At 43.1% G+C, this 18,209-nt stretch overlaps 1 protein-coding gene across 1 annotated transcript in view; it reads right to left on the reverse strand.

The window, feature by feature from the left end:
- The window catches only part of C8B (complement C8 beta chain), a 55,423-nt gene that overhangs the window by 26,163 nt on the left and 11,051 nt on the right, over positions 1 to 18,209 (reverse strand). Inside the window, exons 2-4 of the mRNA XM_060231886.1 lie at positions 9,409 to 9,565; positions 5,541 to 5,679; positions 2,887 to 3,028 (exon numbers count right to left, since the gene is read on the reverse strand). Of these exons, the coding sequence (XP_060087869.1) occupies positions 2,887 to 3,028; positions 5,541 to 5,679; positions 9,409 to 9,565 (438 nt within the window). The remainder of the gene's footprint in view (positions 1 to 2,886; positions 3,029 to 5,540; positions 5,680 to 9,408; positions 9,566 to 18,209) is intronic.

Raw genomic sequence — 18,209 nt, forward strand, 5'->3', positions numbered from 1 at the left:
GCTGAGGCTTTCTAAGCCTCAGTGAGGTCAGGACACGGCAGTGGTGGGAGAGGTGGCACCTCATGGTGCCCTTAAACCAGGTGGCACCCCTAGGTAGCCACCTCCTTGGCCTACTCCCATGCACTAGCCCTGAGTATAACAGTCTGCAAGCCAGAAATTCTATTTACTTAGACAAAAATGTAAAGTACTATATTGTAGAGAAGAAACAGAAAATATTCTAACCAAATAAACTAAATAAAGATGTTGTAATGGACTGCAAACAGAGGCATGCTTATTGGCAGTGCTGCTTGGAAGAGAGTGAGTTGGCTACCCTAATTGACAGCCCATGAAACTTGCTCTGATTGGAGAACTGCAGCTAACTGTTGAGAGGAATGTGACAGGTTGTTGGAGGGTGGTTGAAGAAGAGAGTGGTGGCTTGCTGAGACTCTTGAGTGTGAGAAGAGTCTAAAAAGCAGAGCCTATTTCAGAGCCAGTGTGGTGTGGCTTTGGAAAAAAAAATAGACTCTGGAAGAATTGGTCTTAAAGAGAAGATAATAACAACCTTGCCAGAGAAGAGGGTCTATTAGGAGAACCCTTAAACAGAGGGATAAAGCTGAGTACATTCTCAGGACTAGTGATCAACCAGTGTGAAGTTCAAAAGGAAATCTTGAATTATACCTTCAGTGAATGCCAAACAGCTCTAAGTCTAAGAATATCTCTTGTTTATCCAGCAGCATAAGATGCAGTTCTGTGGATATATGTAACTTTCTGTCTACCAGTACCAAATCCCAAACATTGTATAGATATTGAGTCCCTTCCCTGCCAGTTTGTTCAAATAAATCTTTAAAAACTGTTCAAATCTTTAAGAGTATCTAATGTGCCATTTCTGGAGGGGAATTTTGGTAAATTGATGCAACATCAGGGTGATTGTTTTAGAGAAGTGACTAATAAGACTGTTACCTTGTCACAGATGCCTTTAAATTACAAGAATTACTGTCCAGTGCATTTTCAGTTTTATAGTGTCTTATAATCACTGGAACATCAAATTCAACAAGGAGAGGTGAGATAATTTCTTACAGGAAGACAATCAGCTTTTCATCTCAGCAGCAGATTTACAGCAATAATCAAGCAGGATCTGACTGAATTCAACTAATGGCCAACCTCCCATGGATATGGTTGGTTGCAGAGTGCAGTGTCCATAATTTGTATAATTTATCAAGGATGGAGCAATTCCCATACTTGTCTGATAGAATGTGACAGAGATCCAATTCAGATTTTCTAAAATTACATAAAATTAAAATCAGGGAAAGGCTAATAGTATGGTGATGCCCGGCCCTATCCTGACATCTAGGCACACACAAGAAGCAAAAGGCAAGACTTTTCCATCATGCCTGCATATAGATAAGTTTTCCATGCTTAGGCTCAGTGCTGATGAACACAAGGTCAGGGCAGTGAGCACAATACTGATCCCTCCTCTGGGCATTGATTCCATCTTTTTAGAATATCTGGATAGAGCTAGAGGAGAGACTGAATTATTACCTGAGAGAGGCTGGGTAATATAATTATGTGACCCTGTAGAGCTCTGTATTGCAGTCTAAAAGGAAGGGGGGGGAATAAGGGAGGTTGTTTGGAGATGTTACAGGACAGCTTTCTTTATTCTTTCTTTGACTGTATCCATTCATTGTGGGATATTTCTAAATTGTTGACTACAGTAGGGGTTTCCAACCTTTTTGAGACTGTAGGCATATTTGAAACTTTCTGACATGGCATCGTGGGCACTGCAACATAATGGCTGTCACAAAATGTTGCCAGTAGGAGGCAGAGCAAGTCACAAAATTAATGCCACAGCTTAACTTGGTTAATACAGTGCAGATTCTGTGCTGTGGTCCACCTGTAAAAGCAAAATTAAAAAAAATCTACGCAGCCAGTCAATTTTCAAATAGTTAATCAGAAGCATTGCTGAACAAAAACTCTACCTGGCCCCACACACTTCATAAAAACACTTAGCACTCACCAGAAAAGGTGTTGGTGGGTTCCATGGCACCCATGAGCACCATGTTGGGGACTCTCACACTACAGAAATCATTTGCAAATAGATTTTTCTGTGCGTGTAAGAAAATTAAGGAGAGGATTGATTGCTACAGTGAAATAATAGTGTGATATCCAATGATGTGTGGATGAAGTCTTTGACCGTACTGTTAAGGGAAAAGAAAAGAGCCTGACCTAGTTCTCAATGGTGGCTTGGCAGCTTCTCATATGATGCAGATTCAGCCAGAAGGAGTTTGCACAGATGGATCTTTCCTACCTTCGTTTTCACCCAGTGGCTCCCTAAGAATCTGGAACATCTAAGGCTAGGGGTGAGACAGCCTTGTGGACAAAATTATTTTTTTTTTAATAGTCTGCTTTTCTCACTGCGACTCAGTGCAGATGCCAAGAGGCATGCTGGGGTGTAGACAGTAGAAAGGAAATGGAATCAGGCAAAGTTGCCAGTGCACTCAGTTATGGAAATGGGACTCTTGCTCCTGCATGTTTCCTAGGCTAGCAGAAGAGGGAGGTGTGTGGGGGGGGCGTTGTTCAGGTCCGTGTCCACTTATGTCTCACTGGATTTTGTCTGTAAGGCTCCCTTTACTCCAGCATCAGGTTTTGGGTCATCAAATGGAGCTTCTAGGGAAGAGGACTGTGTGGAAAGTGTCTTATCTATGAACTCAAGGGTTCACATGCATTGTGTTTCCAAATGGGGCCACTGATCAGTTGTCTGGTCAGAGGAGTGGAAGAATCTTGCATCATCAGATATACACACACCTCCAAGAATCTATGCTGTTTTCAAATGTGAGACCAAGTTAATCTAAAATGAAAGTTTTCTGACTTGCCATAAAGCTTCTTGGCAGAAAATATAGAGATGCTTACCCATTGGCTAGCATTTGGATGCCCCAGTATTGTTCTGCCTCTCGGTTGCACCTATTATATGCTTTCTTACAATTTATTTCATCTGAGTAATCTCCACAGCCATCTTCTCCATCGCAACGCAGTATCGGATCGATGCATCTTCCTAGGACATAGAATGGGAATGAATTGATTAAACATTAATTAATCCCTCACTCTCAGAATTTAGAGGCTTTATTTCAGCTTTGTTTTACCAAGTCAGTGTGCTGTACTGGTTTCAGTATTAGACTATAGCCTGGAAATTCAAGTCCACATTCCCACTCAGCCATAGAAAATTCACCTTGGGCTGGCTACTCCTTCCCAGCCTAACCTCCCTCACTAGGATATTATAAGATCAAAAAGAGGGGAAGAAACAAGGAGTTCCAAAGGCATAAAAATGTATGAATCAATAGATACTTTTTGATACAATAATTTAAAAATACGTGTAACTGATTAAGATAAATTTATGGGGTCGAACATAACTATAATATTCCTTAAGGCTTGAATTAGATCTTGAATCAGAGGCAAACTGTACTGTAGTTTTAGGAGATATCTACAGGAAATTGTCAGCAGTGCAAGAAATCTAGAAATATTGCATGGCATGACTGCAACAAGCAACAAATCTAGCAATCTGGATTATATACTGAGAATTGAGGATTATGTTTTCATTATTTTGGAGGCCATTGAATACAATTGAAATGCCTGAAAAATATGTTCACACTGATACATTCTGCCTATGACTTAGAGTTAGTCTTGAACTTGAATCTACAGAAATTCAATCTAGATTTCAATGGGTAAGGTACTTACGTATTTTTCGCTCCATAAGACGCACCTGAGCATAAGACGCACCTAGTTTTTAGAGCCGTTTGTGTGAATTTAGACGCATTTGTGTGAATTTTTTGCAGTATTCGCTCCTTAAGACGCACACACTTTTCCCTCCAGTTTTTTTTGGGGGGAAAGTGAGTCTTATGGTGCAAAAAATACTGTATTTTGTCTCCAGTCTCTCCCACAATAGACAGTCTAGTGATTATTTTCTATGCAGTTATGTTGCCAATCTAGGGGGCAGTGATGAGCAATTTTCCATGTGTCCTGTAAAAGTGGCTTCATATCCTGCATCTTTCCTGTTTCCTGCTCTACCTTGTTTTATGCATCCATCCAGGGCTGGCCCACCCACGAGGCAAACTAGGGTGCCAGAAGGATGGGGGTGCCGAATTGTCTCCCCCGCCCTCCCCGTGCCCCAGGCAACCACCTAGTTTGCCTGCCTCTTCTGCCCACCCCCACCCCTTCATTTCCTTCCCTTCCCTGTCCCAGCCTCCCTGTGGCTTTTCCCGCTGATCAGCTGATCGGTGGGGGAGGGGGGCACCTTGAAAGAGCCCTGGGAGTTGGTGCTTCGCTGCTGGTTCCCTGGGCATTAAAATTGGGTGGGTGGGAGGGAGGGGGAGGCACCACAGAGAGGGGTGGCATGGGGTGTGGGCATTGAGGCTGCCTGGGGCACCATGCGCCCTTGGGCCAGGCCTGCATCCATCTAAAGTTTGCTTGCTCCAGTTCCAAACTGCTCCTAGCTCTGCTTTCTTGTCTCATGAACTGCTTACTTGAAAAGCAAGTTTAGAATTGAACTATGGAAAACTACTATTGCTTGCTTTCTATCAAATTTGAGCTTGCTAAAGTCACCCGTCGCCTTAATGCCAAGTCTCTTTTCTATAACTTTATACATACATTAGCAATTTAACCAAACAACATACCATAGAATTTTTTAAAAAAATGTAGTTCTATTAACAACTCTCTGCAACATTTATACACACAAATATGCTTGTTATATAATTCCCCCTAACTTAAATAAATGGTGTTCTTTCTTGCTTCAGCAAACGAGACTATAGTACTATGCCTAAGAAATCTCTCCTACTTTGCACTGTGATTTGATGTGGGGAAAACTATCAGCAGTCCCATAGTGGTTCTTAATATATTATGAATGCTGATGATGGTGGCTGCAGGTGGTTTAAAAAAATTATTATTATCTTTTGAAATCTGTGCTAACTAGTTGTGTTTAATTTGAGTTAATATATTGATCCATAAGCACTTGGCACAGCAGTTTCTCAGTGGTTCTTTCTTTCCTGCTCCTGGCTGTAGCTTATTATGCAAGTCATCTAAGAAATTATTTGTTGTCTATAAGTTATTTGCTTCCAGTGTACTGCTGCTTGGAAAATGGTAATGCAGCAGCAGAAATTATTATCAAATGGACAAGCCTTGTTTAGCCCAATAAGTGTTCATAAATGATGTGAGACAAAATGTAGGATCTTTATTCTGATTTAGTTGGGCTTCTGAATAAATCTATAAATGAAGCTAAGTAGCAAAAGACATTCCATAAGCAGAGAACTAGCCTGTTACCTCAGAAATAACACACTGTCACATTCTGTGATCCATTGTTTTAACATATTTCATGAATATGCCTTTTAAACTTTTCATTTTATCAACAATATGATCAGATTTCATTTCCCACAAACTAAATAATGTAAGTTTACATTTTGTCTTAAAAGGCCAAACCCATACATTCTTACATGACTCTTTTTAGGTCACATTTTAGAGATGGGTGTTTCATCACTGGTTTCAAATTAAGCAAAGCCACTCACTAATTCACTAACCTGTACCACATAGAAAGCCTTCACATCTAATGGTATTTCTGCAAGGGCTGTCTGGAACACAGTCTTCGGTTTCTTTGTCTGAGTAATCACATGAGTCACCGCCAAACTGAGAAGGCTGTTCCACATAGGCGAATCTATACTGTAACAGAATACATCTCTGAAGAAGTGAGCAGTGACTCATGAAAGCTCATACCTTACCACAATTTCTGTTAGTCTTTAAGGTGCTACTGGACTCTTACTCTTTTCTAGAATAAATATGAGGAATTCTTGACCAACACAGATCTCTGCTAATACTAATATTAAACATTTATAGCAAAGGCCTTATTTCCCTCTATCCTGTCCAATCTTTGAGACAGTACAGTGGTAGATACCATCATATCAGGTACACTCTTGTGGTAATTTCAGTGCTAAATACACATTCCTGAGATTTATTTGATAATTTCTTTGGGTGCATTTCTGGGATCAAATGTGTTCCTATAGTTCACATCTGCAATTGGCTTCAGTCTGGCCTCCCTCCATATGACTGATGACTGTGGTATCTGTATGCAATTTTTATTTTATTTAGGAAATTTATATTCCACCCTACTCCACAAATGGGCTCAGGCAGATCATAACATAATCGGACAATGAGAACAGTAGGATTAAAACTAATAAAATCAGTGCATTAAAACAATTAGCCTCTTCATTACAGAGCAGGAGACAGAGTAATTCTCAACAGTGCAATTTCTAGCTGACCAATAAGTCAAACAGTTTCATGTTACAAGTGGGCCATCAGATGGTGTACTCTAGCACACTTTGATAGACAACAGCATGCTTCAGAAAGGAAGGCCAAGTTGCTGTAGCTTGGACACCCACTGCCTCAGCCAAGGGCCTGGCAGAACAGCTCCATCTTGCAAGCCCTGCAAAAAGGTAACAAATCTGGCAGGGCTCTAACCTCCAATGGGAGCATGTTCCACAGGCTGGGGCTAGGACAGAAAAGGCCCTGGCCCTAGTTGAGGCTAAGCAGATGTCCCTAGAGCTGGGGACAACCAGCAGATGTTGGTTTTTCGAGAGTAGAGCCCTCCAGGGCACATACAGGTCCCTCAGTTATGTCAGTCCTAGGCCATGCAGGGCTTTAAAGATCAATATCAAAACCTTGAAGTGAATCCAGTACCCAATAGGTAGCCAGTGTAATTGGCATAGCACCAGTTAGATACATGCCCACACAGGCAATTCCATCAACAGGCATGCCACTGCATTTTGTACCAGCTGGGGTTTCTGGATTAATCCCAAGGGCAAGTTCATGTAGATGTGTTATCTGCTCTTCTGGCTTCCTTATGTTGCTTTGGAAAATGTCCTAAAGAACAGACAGCAACCTTTGCCTGGGTTATATCACCTGTACTTTCTGTCAAATGCTCTGTTGCTATGCAACAGGCCACAGGGAGCAGGTAGTAACCTTTTTCCCAGCAGCAACTCGATACCTACACTTTCTGCTGAATGCTAAAGCATCTAACAGAGAATATAGAAAGGTATGTGCAAGCAGATTTAGATGCTTTTGCTTGTAACTAATTACCACCCCCCCTGAACTATCACTTCAGTATTGTCTGTGTGCTTCAAGTTAGCTATATCGGTTTCCTATAGTTTCTTAACTTATACTTAGAACACACTTGGACAGGGCTAGGTTTTTTAGCTACTTTTCCTGTACAAAGAATCATGGTAGTAAATAATGGCATGTATGCTGGTGCCTTAAGTAAAGCCAATGAGTAACAACTCAAACAAACAAACAAAAAATCCATCCTATCATGCTGACAAGATGATATTATACAGTGCTTTTGAAAATAATGGGAATTTCACCACTAATCTTTGTAGCAATCAAAGCCTATATCTGAAGACACTTTGGAGGTAGAAAATACTCAAGGATGAAAAATGAGTAGCTGTGAGCCATAATCTCCACTCATAAACAGGGATGTTGAGTGCAATTCATACAAATTGGCTAACTGCCAGAGCATTATAGCACCACTACTAAAGAGAAATAGCTTCACTAGAACACCCATATTTGCAGGTATTAGTGATAAGTTAGTTGTCATGGAATATTATTCAGGGGTGTCAAACTCATTTGCTATGAGGGCCAGATCTGACATAAATGAGACCTTGTCAAGCCAGGCCATATGAGTCATAAAATGTAATGCCAGGTAGCAGAGATATAAATATTATAAAGGACGCAGACAAACACAAAGGTTTTTTAAAAAACTTAATACAAAATATGCTTAAAATATTAGCACTCCTGCAATATTTTATTTAACCGTTTCTGATAACGGACACTTCTTGCTTTGAATTATTGCATCAAAATCTGGAGACAATGTCTGTGCTGTAGCAATCTTGAGCATGCTTCTCTGGTGTTGTTCAGGTATGTGTGTGTAAGTTGCAAAGCTACTTTTGATTTATTGACTTTCATTACAGAAATCTCATGGTCAATTCCTTTGAGCCTAAGGCCCAGGGAAAACATGAAATGCTGGGCATTGCAAGCTTTTGTACTTAAGCTGCTTCATGTGCTGGTCAGGCTATTTGGAAATAGAGGCTATTTCCAAAGGCTGACTAGGGGGAGAGGTTGCAGAGGGTGGGGAAAATATGAGTGCCAGATGGTGCAATTAAGCGAGCCTAGCAAAGCAAGCTGTGATGCAGAAGAAAGCAAGAGAGAGAGTAAGACGCAGATCACAGTGAGTTGCTCGCGGGCCTGATAGGAGCCCTCCAGGGGCCTGATTTGGCCCTTGGGCCTCATGTCTGACACCTCTGCTATACATGGACTTAAATCAATATGAGTTCATGGGAGGATCCTTGTAGGATCAGGCCTTGTGCACCTCCAAACTCTATGCAATTAATCTCATTTATATCTTAAATGAGAACTTTATTTGAACATCAGTAAAGACATGTCCCATAGACTATGCTCAAAGATACGGATTCACATTAGAAGAACACAGAATAATGACAAAATAATAACTGATGTCTATATTTTATTTGTATTGGAAAAGTAAGTCTGAGATGGTGTGATGGTAAAGAAACTTGCCAACTGATCAGGGAACAAACATGCTAAAATACTTGTAATTCAATTTCTGTGAAGCATAAGAAAACTTTCAGTTTGGCAACGATAATCACAAAGTTGTACAGGCCCTACGGGTTTTGTAGGGCAGGCTGAAGACTGAAAAGAAATTTCAGGAACTTAGGAGGAGGAAGCACAAAGGCAAGGTGGCTGAGTGAGTGTAACAAAATAGACAATGAACTGAGAAAATAAACCTTGAAGGGTGCATAGAAGATGGCTTAAGGTAATGGGCAGAGGAGACAAGGAACTAAGGTAAGAAGAACTGATGAAATAAGCTGGTCTGAAGAAGCATTTCAGATCAGTATTTATGTCAGGAGGGACTTGTACAAGATATGCACATTATGGTAAATGTGGGAGAAGACAGCAAAGGAAAGAGGAAAAGTAAGTTCAGGAGAGGCTGGCCACTTCTAAGCAAAAGTCAGTGGACAGATAAAATGGACCTGAAGAAATAATGGAGGATGGTAGACAGAATGAATGGAGAATCCATATTCATTTTAACTTGCAAGCTATAAGCTTTTACTTGCAATACATTCCGGTTGATTCCACACTAACATTGGTCTGCTCCAGGCTTCCATTTCTCTCCAGAGCAAGCTAGCAAGTTTGCACCTGCTGCTCCGTGCTGCCATTTTGCACCAGGGCAAATTGTGGGTTGCCTTGGAGCAAATTGGCAGTGTGGAGCAGCTGGTGCGAAATCACTAGCTTGCTCCAGAGAGAAACGGAAGCCGGGCACGGAGCAAGGTTAGTGTGGAATTAGCCTGAGATACCTTATATGTAGGACACAAAGAGACTCACCCTTTTTTTCTGGCAAGGGTCACACATGCTCCATGAGGACCAGCTAGAAATGATACAATCAATCGGCTGTGGCATGTTGTTTGGAGATCGATGCCATCTGCTTCTGGTCGCATTGCCATCAATTTCATTTAGGTGAAAGGAAATTTCCTTTTCTCCACTGCATGTTGGTGGAGAGAAAGTTATTTTTAATTAGGCTTTTCCAGTAGGTACTTATTCTTATCCATTCCTTCTTATGGACACTCCTTATCAGTGCTGGCCCAAGGGCACATGGTGCCCCAGGCAGGCGCCCCCCCCTGCCACTGCAGGGCACCACCCACCTGCCCGCTGCCACCCACCCACCACCCATGCCTCCTCCACCCACCTGCCTGGCACCTCCACCACCACCCCCTCTTTTCCCTTCCCTTCCCATTGCCTTCCCCCTCAGCAGTGTGATAACAGCGTGCCGTGCCTGGGCCATACTGGTTACCACCTGGCATGTATCTTATCACTTGAAGATGGCGCTGGAGGCTTCCCCTTCAGTGCGTTCTTCAAAAAATAAGATGCATTCTGTATCCCAACGGTGCTCTGTGATCGCGTGGGGGGGGGAGGTGACAGGAAGGGAAGGAGGGGGCAGGCACCACACTTCAGAGGAGGTGACGGGAAGGGAAGGGAACGAAGGGGCGGGCAGTGGTGGTGCCGGTTGCGGGCAGGAAGAGGAGGCAGGTAAACTAGACACTTGCCTAGGGTACCGGGAGGGGGGGGGAGTCCGATTCAGCACCCCCACCTTCCCAGCGCCCTTGGCCACAACTTTGTTTGCCTAGTGGGCAAGCTGGCCCTGTCACAGAGAGATAACTAAGCTTTACAAGATAAGCCACTTTTGCCTCTCTACCTACCAATAAGGCCCAGACTCACAACCAGCCATTCTAGTTGCTACCAGGGCTTTTTTTTAGCCAGAACAGCATTCTAGCTAGCATGGGCAGTGTTCCATATGCCTTGGCCAGCATTCTGGCTCAGCCCAGGCAGCTTCAGGGGGTCCAGCCACTCTTGGACGGCAGCCTCCCTATGTCCCACTGGCCGGTGGGGGTCAGAGGGCCCAGCCACGTTGAGTTGAGTTGCTCCCATCCCCTTTCTTCCCCCCTTCCCTCTCTTTCTTTCTTTCTTTCTTTCTTTCTTTCTTTCTTTCTTTCTTTCTTTCTTTCTTTCTTTCTTTCTTTCTTTCGTCAGTCTTTCTTTCTGTCAATATTTCTTTTTCCCTATTTGCTTTCTTTCCCACTCCCACTCTTCCTTCCTTCCTTCCTTCCTTCCTTCCTTCCTTCCTTCCTTCCTTCCTTCCTTCCCTCCCTCCCTCCCTCCCTCAGTGGTGGACATTGTCTTCTGAAGGACTGCTGCTGTGGTATGTGGGTGCCTTTGAAGATTTGGTGGGAGCAGCTGCAGCTTTGGGGGGGAGGGAGGGAGGCGTGGCAAGTGGGTAACGGGAGCTGGCTACCACCAGTTCCACTTGTACTTGATTATCCCAGCTGGTGTGGCCTAATATGCTAATGAGTGTGTAGCCTAATATGCTAATACATTAATATGCTAATATTAGGGTGTGTGGTCTAATATGCTAATGAGTTCCTGCTGAGCTTTTTCTACAAAAAAAGCCCTGGTTGCTACATGCATGCTAGTATAGCTATGTGACTTCTAATGGATTAGTTTTCAGAATATCATTGGGATTTAGAGGTTTTGAAAAACAGAAAGTCAATCTGTTGATGTCCAGGGAGATCATCTAGAGAAATTCTGATAGGTTTTTCTCCATTTCTGTCATTCAGTAGGCACTATATAGAGTGGGAGGCCAATCTGTTGCAAATTAGAGCTCCTGTGTTTATTATTACTAGCAAATGTTATATCATTGTTGCTGCTAAAACTTACTCTTCTTGCTTGGAAGGTAATAATCAGACAAAAATCAACTGTGCCAGAAAGAACAAAAACCAAGTCTTTAGAAGTTCTCAATTCATGCAATAAAAATCCATTGCAAAGGAAATCCCACGTATATACAGTCCACAAAAATCCATTCTTATGTGTCCTGAAGAAATTCACAACTCCAAATGGGTCAAAAAACCTCTAGTCGTCTTTAAGAAGTTAAGAATGGGCATTGATAAGAGTGTGATAGAATGATGCGTTAAGGTTTATCATTCGGCTTTCAAAAAAGCTATCTAAAGTGGAACGTGGTTCAAGCTAGCAATCATGTGAGGTGACTATTACCTTAGAAGCTGACGTCATCCGTTGAACTCCTTGTGTGTTGTAAGGAAGAAGGAGGTTTTTTGACCCATTTGGAGTTGCGAATTTCTTCAGGAGTCGACAAATCAGAATGGATTTTTGTGGACTGTATATGTGTGGGATTTTCTTTGTAATGGATTTTTATTACATGAAATGAGAACTTCTGATACAAATTTGTACAATTTCCTAAAGACTTGGTTTTTGTTCTTTCTGGAACAGTTGATTTTTGTCTTATTCTCTAACTGTGCAGCCACTGTTAGATTTTACATGTTTTTGGGGGGAAGGTAATAATGCCAGACTTTTAAACCATGGTCTATTTATGATGATTATTACTTTTTTTGTGCATAAGGCTAGGCATGTAGCTACAGGGTAAGGCAATAACTATGATGCAATGCATATAACATCTTAAATATTGTAAATGTATACATAGTTCTTGACATTTTTTAATTTTTTTATTATTATTTTGTTAAATTTCTGAGTTGCCCTGCCCTGCAGACAGGGCTTACAGAGATTTACAATAAAAAAGGAACAATAAATAATTCAGTCAAAATTTTAAAATACAATTAAAATAATACAATTCCTGAGATGGTGGAAAAATATTTCCAAAGGCTGAATAGGAGAAGTTGCAGAGAGTGGGGAAAATAAGCGTGCCAGATTGTCTACTGTGCCATTGTTGTCCTCAACCAAATGCCTGGCAGAATATCTTTGCCTCACATGCCCTGTGGAAAGATAGTAAGCCCCATAGGACATGGACATCCTCTGGCAGGGTATTCCACCAGGCAAGTGAAGGGCAGCTGGATCTCTCTTAGGCTGGAGACCACCAGGAGGTTCTTATTCCCAGAGCAAAATGCTCTTTCAGGGGCATATTGAGAGAGGAGGTTTTGAAAGTATGTGAGTCCCTGACTGTTAAGGGCCTTAAAGGTCAAAACCAAGACCTTGAACCTGATCTGGTGCTCCACTGGAAGCCAGTGCAGCTCAAGCAGCACAGGTTGAATGTATGCCATCTGAGGTGTCCCAGTAACAACTCGCATGGCTGCATTCTGGATCAGCAAGAGCTTCCGGGTCAGGTGCAAGGATAGGCAGAGAGCATTTGGCCCCAGAAGGTAGGACCAGAACCAATGGGTTGAAATTAAATCAAAAGAGTTTATGGCTCAACATTAGGAAGAACTTCCTGAGGGTTAGAGTGATTCCTCAGTGGAACAGACTTCCTTGGGAGGTGGTGGGCTCTCCTTCCTTGGAGGTTTTTAAACAGAGGCTAGATGGCCATCTGACAGCAATGAAGATCCTGTGAATTTAGGGGGAGGTATTTGTGAGTTTCCTGCATTGTATAGGGGGTTGGACTGGATGACCCTGGAGGTTCCTTCCAACTTTATGATTCTATGATTTTATGATTACCATAGCCTATCATGGAGGTGATCATTGCACGTATTACCATGGCTAGGTCAGGGCGAGACAGGTAGGGGGCCAGATGCCTAACCTGGCAAAGTTGGAGAAATGCCAGCTGGCAATCTATGCAACCTGGGCCTCCATGGGTAAAGTGGCATCCAAGGTAATATCCAGACTCTTGGCGGTTGGTACTGGTGATAAGAGCACACCATCAAGAGTCGGGAGCTAGCAACCCAACCATGCCCCCCTGCCACAGAACCTCCCCCTTACTTGGATTCAGTTTCAGCAGACTTTGGTTCAACCATCTAACTATGGCCTCCAGTCCTTCAGTTAAATTCATGGAGACAGCATCAATCCAGCCACCCATCATCAGAAATAGATGGGTGGGAGGGTGCATTTAGATGTTAAATAATATCCAAGAGAGGAGGGATCCTTGGGGAACCCTGCATTCCAGCAGGCACCTCATGTCAGGCAATAAGGTTTCAAAGCAACCAGACCTTGAATTGATACAAAGTTAGGCTTTATTTGATAATCCATATGCACTAGAACGAAGAAATTGGGACTGATACCATGTAACAGTGCAATGCATACTTAAGAGGGCTACATCAAAGGTTTCTAAACAAAAGCCACAATTCTAAACATTGCTGAGCTGAGGTGTGAAGGTTCACACGGGCCCTCTCTCTTATCTCATTCCTACGGTATGTCTTCCTGGGATGCCCAAGAGGCTCATCCCTGGAGGCACTTTATCTTCAAAGGGAAATTCTTCCCTTTGTTAGTATTAGGGGGAGAGAGAGGTTCACATCAAGCACTGGCAACAATCTACAACATTCTACTTTGATATGCAAGGTCTTTCTCATGGTTAGTAACAGTGGTTCAATATGGCTGCTATTAAACTAAGCATTTTATTTCAGGAAAAGATACATTGCCTGACACCTCAGAGACACTGATCTCATTGCCACCCTCAATCCCTGACCATGGAGAAATGAGGTAAGTCATTATAGGGCTACCCCATGAATTCCAGTGTTGGCAAGGCATTGAGTCAGAAGATCATAATTGACTGTGTTGAATGCTGCTGTGAGGTTGAGTAATATCAATAACTGTTGATGGGGGGCCAGCAACGCCAACCAGTGTTCTCTCTAAGATGAGTTAGCATGAGCTAGCTCACAAATTTTTAGCATCCAGCTCACACATTTTTGTCTTAGCTCAGGAAGGATGACCCCTGAGCACAATAATTTATGCAGTAGCTCACAACTTTAATGCCAGTAGCTCAAAATTTTAATACCAGTACCTCACAAAGTACATGTAACCGACACCTCGAGGTTAGACTACTGTAATGCCCTCTACATGAAGCTGCCCCTGTGCCAAACCCGGAAACAGGCAGCTAGTGCAGAACGCAGCAGCCAGACTGACTACTGACTATCCCTGGGCCGAAGGAGGCCAAACTGAAAGTTACGAGAGAAAGGGCCGTCTCGATTACAGCTCCCCACTGGTGGAACCAATTACCAGAAGAGGTACGAGTCTTGCGGAGCCTAAACCAGTTCCACTGGACCTGCAAGACCACCCTCTTCCAGCTGGCTTTTTCTTAATGTGGAATAATTTTACTGTCATCATGTAAAACTGTGTCATGATGAGTAACATCAGGACTGTAGCACCAAATTAATTTGTTGGTTTTAAATTTGATAGTTTTAATTGATGGTTTTAATGTAATAGTATATTTTAATTGAGAAATATAATTGTTATGTAATTAGTGTAATTAGTGTATTTTATTATTGTATTATTGTAATGTCTGCATTTTATGCCATGTAAGCCGCCCTGAGCCTGCTTCAGCGGGGAGGGCGGGATATAAATTAAAAATTATTATTATTAAAGTAGAATTTTTGCTCACAAGACCAACCCACCTTAATCCTGCAGAGATCATCTGTGAGGGCAACCAGTGCTGTCTTCATCCCATGGCCAGGGCTGAAGCCAGATTGGAATGGATCCAGCACTGATGTGTCATCCAGGGATTTCTGGAGTTTTCTGCTACCAATCTCTCAATCACCTTATCCAGAAATGGAAGATTTGAGACTGGGTGTTAATTGGCCAGATCTGGGGGATTTAAATTAGATCTTTTCAAAAGTGAGACAACAACTAAGGGTGTCGACTGAGAGAGAGGAAAGGAGTTTGTGTATGTGGAGTGGAGTGGATTTGACAGAATGAGAGAACAAACCAATGAGAGAAAGCTGGAACTGAGATGTTCTGTTGACAGGATATGATTGAGAGAGAAATATATATACATACGTTGGAGAGGGGCTTGAAAAGAAGGGAATTTAGGGAATTTTTTTAGGTAAGGCTAGGTAAGGTAGGTAGAATTTTGTAAAGTGAGGTAGTTCATAAAATAAGATATTAGCGATAGGATTCGAAAAAATGGTTTAATATTGTATATTTTGATTTTTTTTCCCCCTTTGACTGATTTACATTTTCTCCCTTGCTTGGGATAAAATTCTGAACTCTATGTGTTTCTTAAAATATAGTTTTGTTTTATTCCTTTTATTTTATGCTAATAATAAGGACCGTTGTGAAGAAAATGCAATGGGCTCTAGAAAGAGGCTCTGGGTGAGTGCCCCCCACCCTGCAGTCTTCCACCCACCCAAGTGAAGGCATGCACTTTCACTCCCACACACCTGAAGGGGAGCTGATGTCTGTTATCTGGAGAGCAGTTGTAATTCTGAATGATCTCCAGCTCTCATCTGGAGATTGGCAACAGTGGTTCCCCAGGAGGAAATGACATTGTATCTGTCTGAGGTCTCATCCCTCCTCAAACCCCACCCCTTAAATCTCCAGGAATTTCCTAACCTGGAGTTGGCAACCATATCTCCTTCTGTTTTATCTGTCCCTCTTTCAGCTTTCCATTGCCTTCCCCTTCCCTTCAGCTTCTACACAGGAAAATGACAATCTTTCTTCACACTGATGGTGGTGGGGAGACCAAAGCAGCTTACATCATTCTCCTCTCCCCATTTTGATCTGCACAACCTTGTAAGTTAGGTTAGGTTGAAAGTCTGTAACTGGCCCAAAATCACCCAGTCAGCTTCCACAGCAAAAACCTTGGTCTGGCAGACCCCACTCTGAAGCCCCCCCCCTCAGCCTTGACTTTCACTCACCTCCTCACCAATGTTCCCTCTAAGTCTTGTGAGCAAAACTTCTTCTTTGTGAGCTACTGGCATTAAAGTTGTGGGCTACTGCATAAATTATTGTGCTCTGGGACCATTTTTCCTGAGCTAAGACAAAAAGGTGTGAGCTGGAGGTTAAAAATCTGTGAGCTAGCTCATGCTAACTCAGCTTAGAGGGAACACTGCTCCTCACCCTTGCTGTCTTCCCACCCATCCTGCAGCTGAAACAGACACTGGCTTTGCATTCCCACCCCCCCACCCCCGCATATGTATGTGTCCCTGTGTCTGTGGTGGCTCAAAGCCCTGAAAAAGGTCCAAATGCCAAGAAGGAAGAATAATGCGAGGGGGGGTTGCAGGGGGAGCATGACAATGTTCACACAGACACTGAAGCACATCATTCCTTTTGTTTGCAGTGCATTGTTGCCACCTTTTCCTGTCATATTCAGCCTTGTGGTGTTTAGCATCAGCATGAGCTTGTGGCATTTCTTTTTTTTGCCTGGCACAGTTGTGTTATAGAATATGCACCTCAAGGCAGGTATTTTCTGTAGGAGACTTTATCTGATTTCAGTTTTCCATCTTCTCTCCCCTCCCTACAGCACCTACCTAGTAAAAGTACAGTCTTTCTCCATAATGGAGACAAAAGCAGGAAGCAAGCAACCTCAGCAGGGTATAATGACACAGCCCTCAACTGGAGATTGGCAACAGTGGTTCTCCAGGCAGAAATGGCTAATTTTGAGAGTAGATTCTATGCTGTCTGAGGTCCCATCCTTTCTCAAACTCACCGTCTCCAGGTTCCACCTACCAAATCTCCAGGAATTTCTCAACTTGGAGTTGGCAACTGCTAATTCACATTGGCTGTCATAGAGGGACTGCTGCTGAATAGGAGCAAGCAGCCAGGCCTAGTTAAGTCATGCCAGCCGGGTGGCATCAAGTCACCCAGAGGTGCTGCCAGGCCTAGAGTAGCCAACCTCCAGGTGGAGCCTGAAGATCTCCTGGGATCAGAACTGCATTCCAGACAACAGATTGCTCTCCCCATTCTGGAGAAAATAACTGTGGACTGTATGCTATTCTATTTGCCTGAGGCCTCCCCCTTTACTGAGAAAAGCAGCCTGGATTGCCAATCAACAGCCTCTGGCAAGCACTTCCCAGGGAAAAATAAGTGGGGTCTTGCCTCCCTGGCTATTTGTGTGGCCTATGGAGGCTACATGTGCTGGTAGGCCTTTTGTGAGGCCACAGTAGCTCTGCAGCCCTTTCTAAGGCTGGGTAACAGAGAGGACACAGAGAAGAATTGGCTGTCTCTGAGGTAAGACTGAGGGCCTGAGTAGGCGGGAACTGAGGAACATGTCTCTCACAGTTTACTGTTTGCTTCACTGTTTGCTTTGCAGCAGCATTGTTTGTTTGTGTGTGTGGGGGGGGGGGTGGGGGTGGAAGACAGACTATCCCAGACTTCTTACAACAGGCCATGAGGAGAGGCAGAAGTAATCAGTAAGGCTCCAGGAGAACCTCTCAGCAGAGAACCGTCTCGCTCAAAGGTCAGCAGCCTTCTGATGGGGTTCTGACCTGACAGGGCTGGCAGTAGGTGGGTCACAGCGAGGCTACCCAATGACAGGGGGGAGTGGTGACAGATAGTGCAAGGCCACTTTTGTGGTAGGCACAACTGCCAATAAAAATTGAGGATCAAGCCAACACGTTCCGCTTTTATTATATCTCTACGATGATGATATGATGATACACTGTATCCTTGGCTGTGCTCCCATCAGTTCTTCTGAACCCTAAAATCAATGGTGTCGGGGTAATACACTACTCAGCCTTAGCTATTAAAAAGTGATTTTTAATTGAGCGTGGATCCAGGGTGATACTGGTAGCAACGTAAGTTGTGCTGTGATATGAAAGGAGTTCAATTGAAGAGCAAATGATATGGTTTACTACAGAAATATAGCTTCCTTAATGCCCTCTATGCACAATTCATTGAAGCAACTACTGCAAATGTACATTGGAGATGGGAAGCAATAAAGTGATACTAATGACTGC

Source organism: Heteronotia binoei, chromosome 2 (assembly GCF_032191835.1).
Source record: "Heteronotia binoei isolate CCM8104 ecotype False Entrance Well chromosome 2, APGP_CSIRO_Hbin_v1, whole genome shotgun sequence".
In the NCBI taxonomy this organism is placed as follows: Eukaryota; Metazoa; Chordata; class Lepidosauria; order Squamata; family Gekkonidae; genus Heteronotia; species Heteronotia binoei.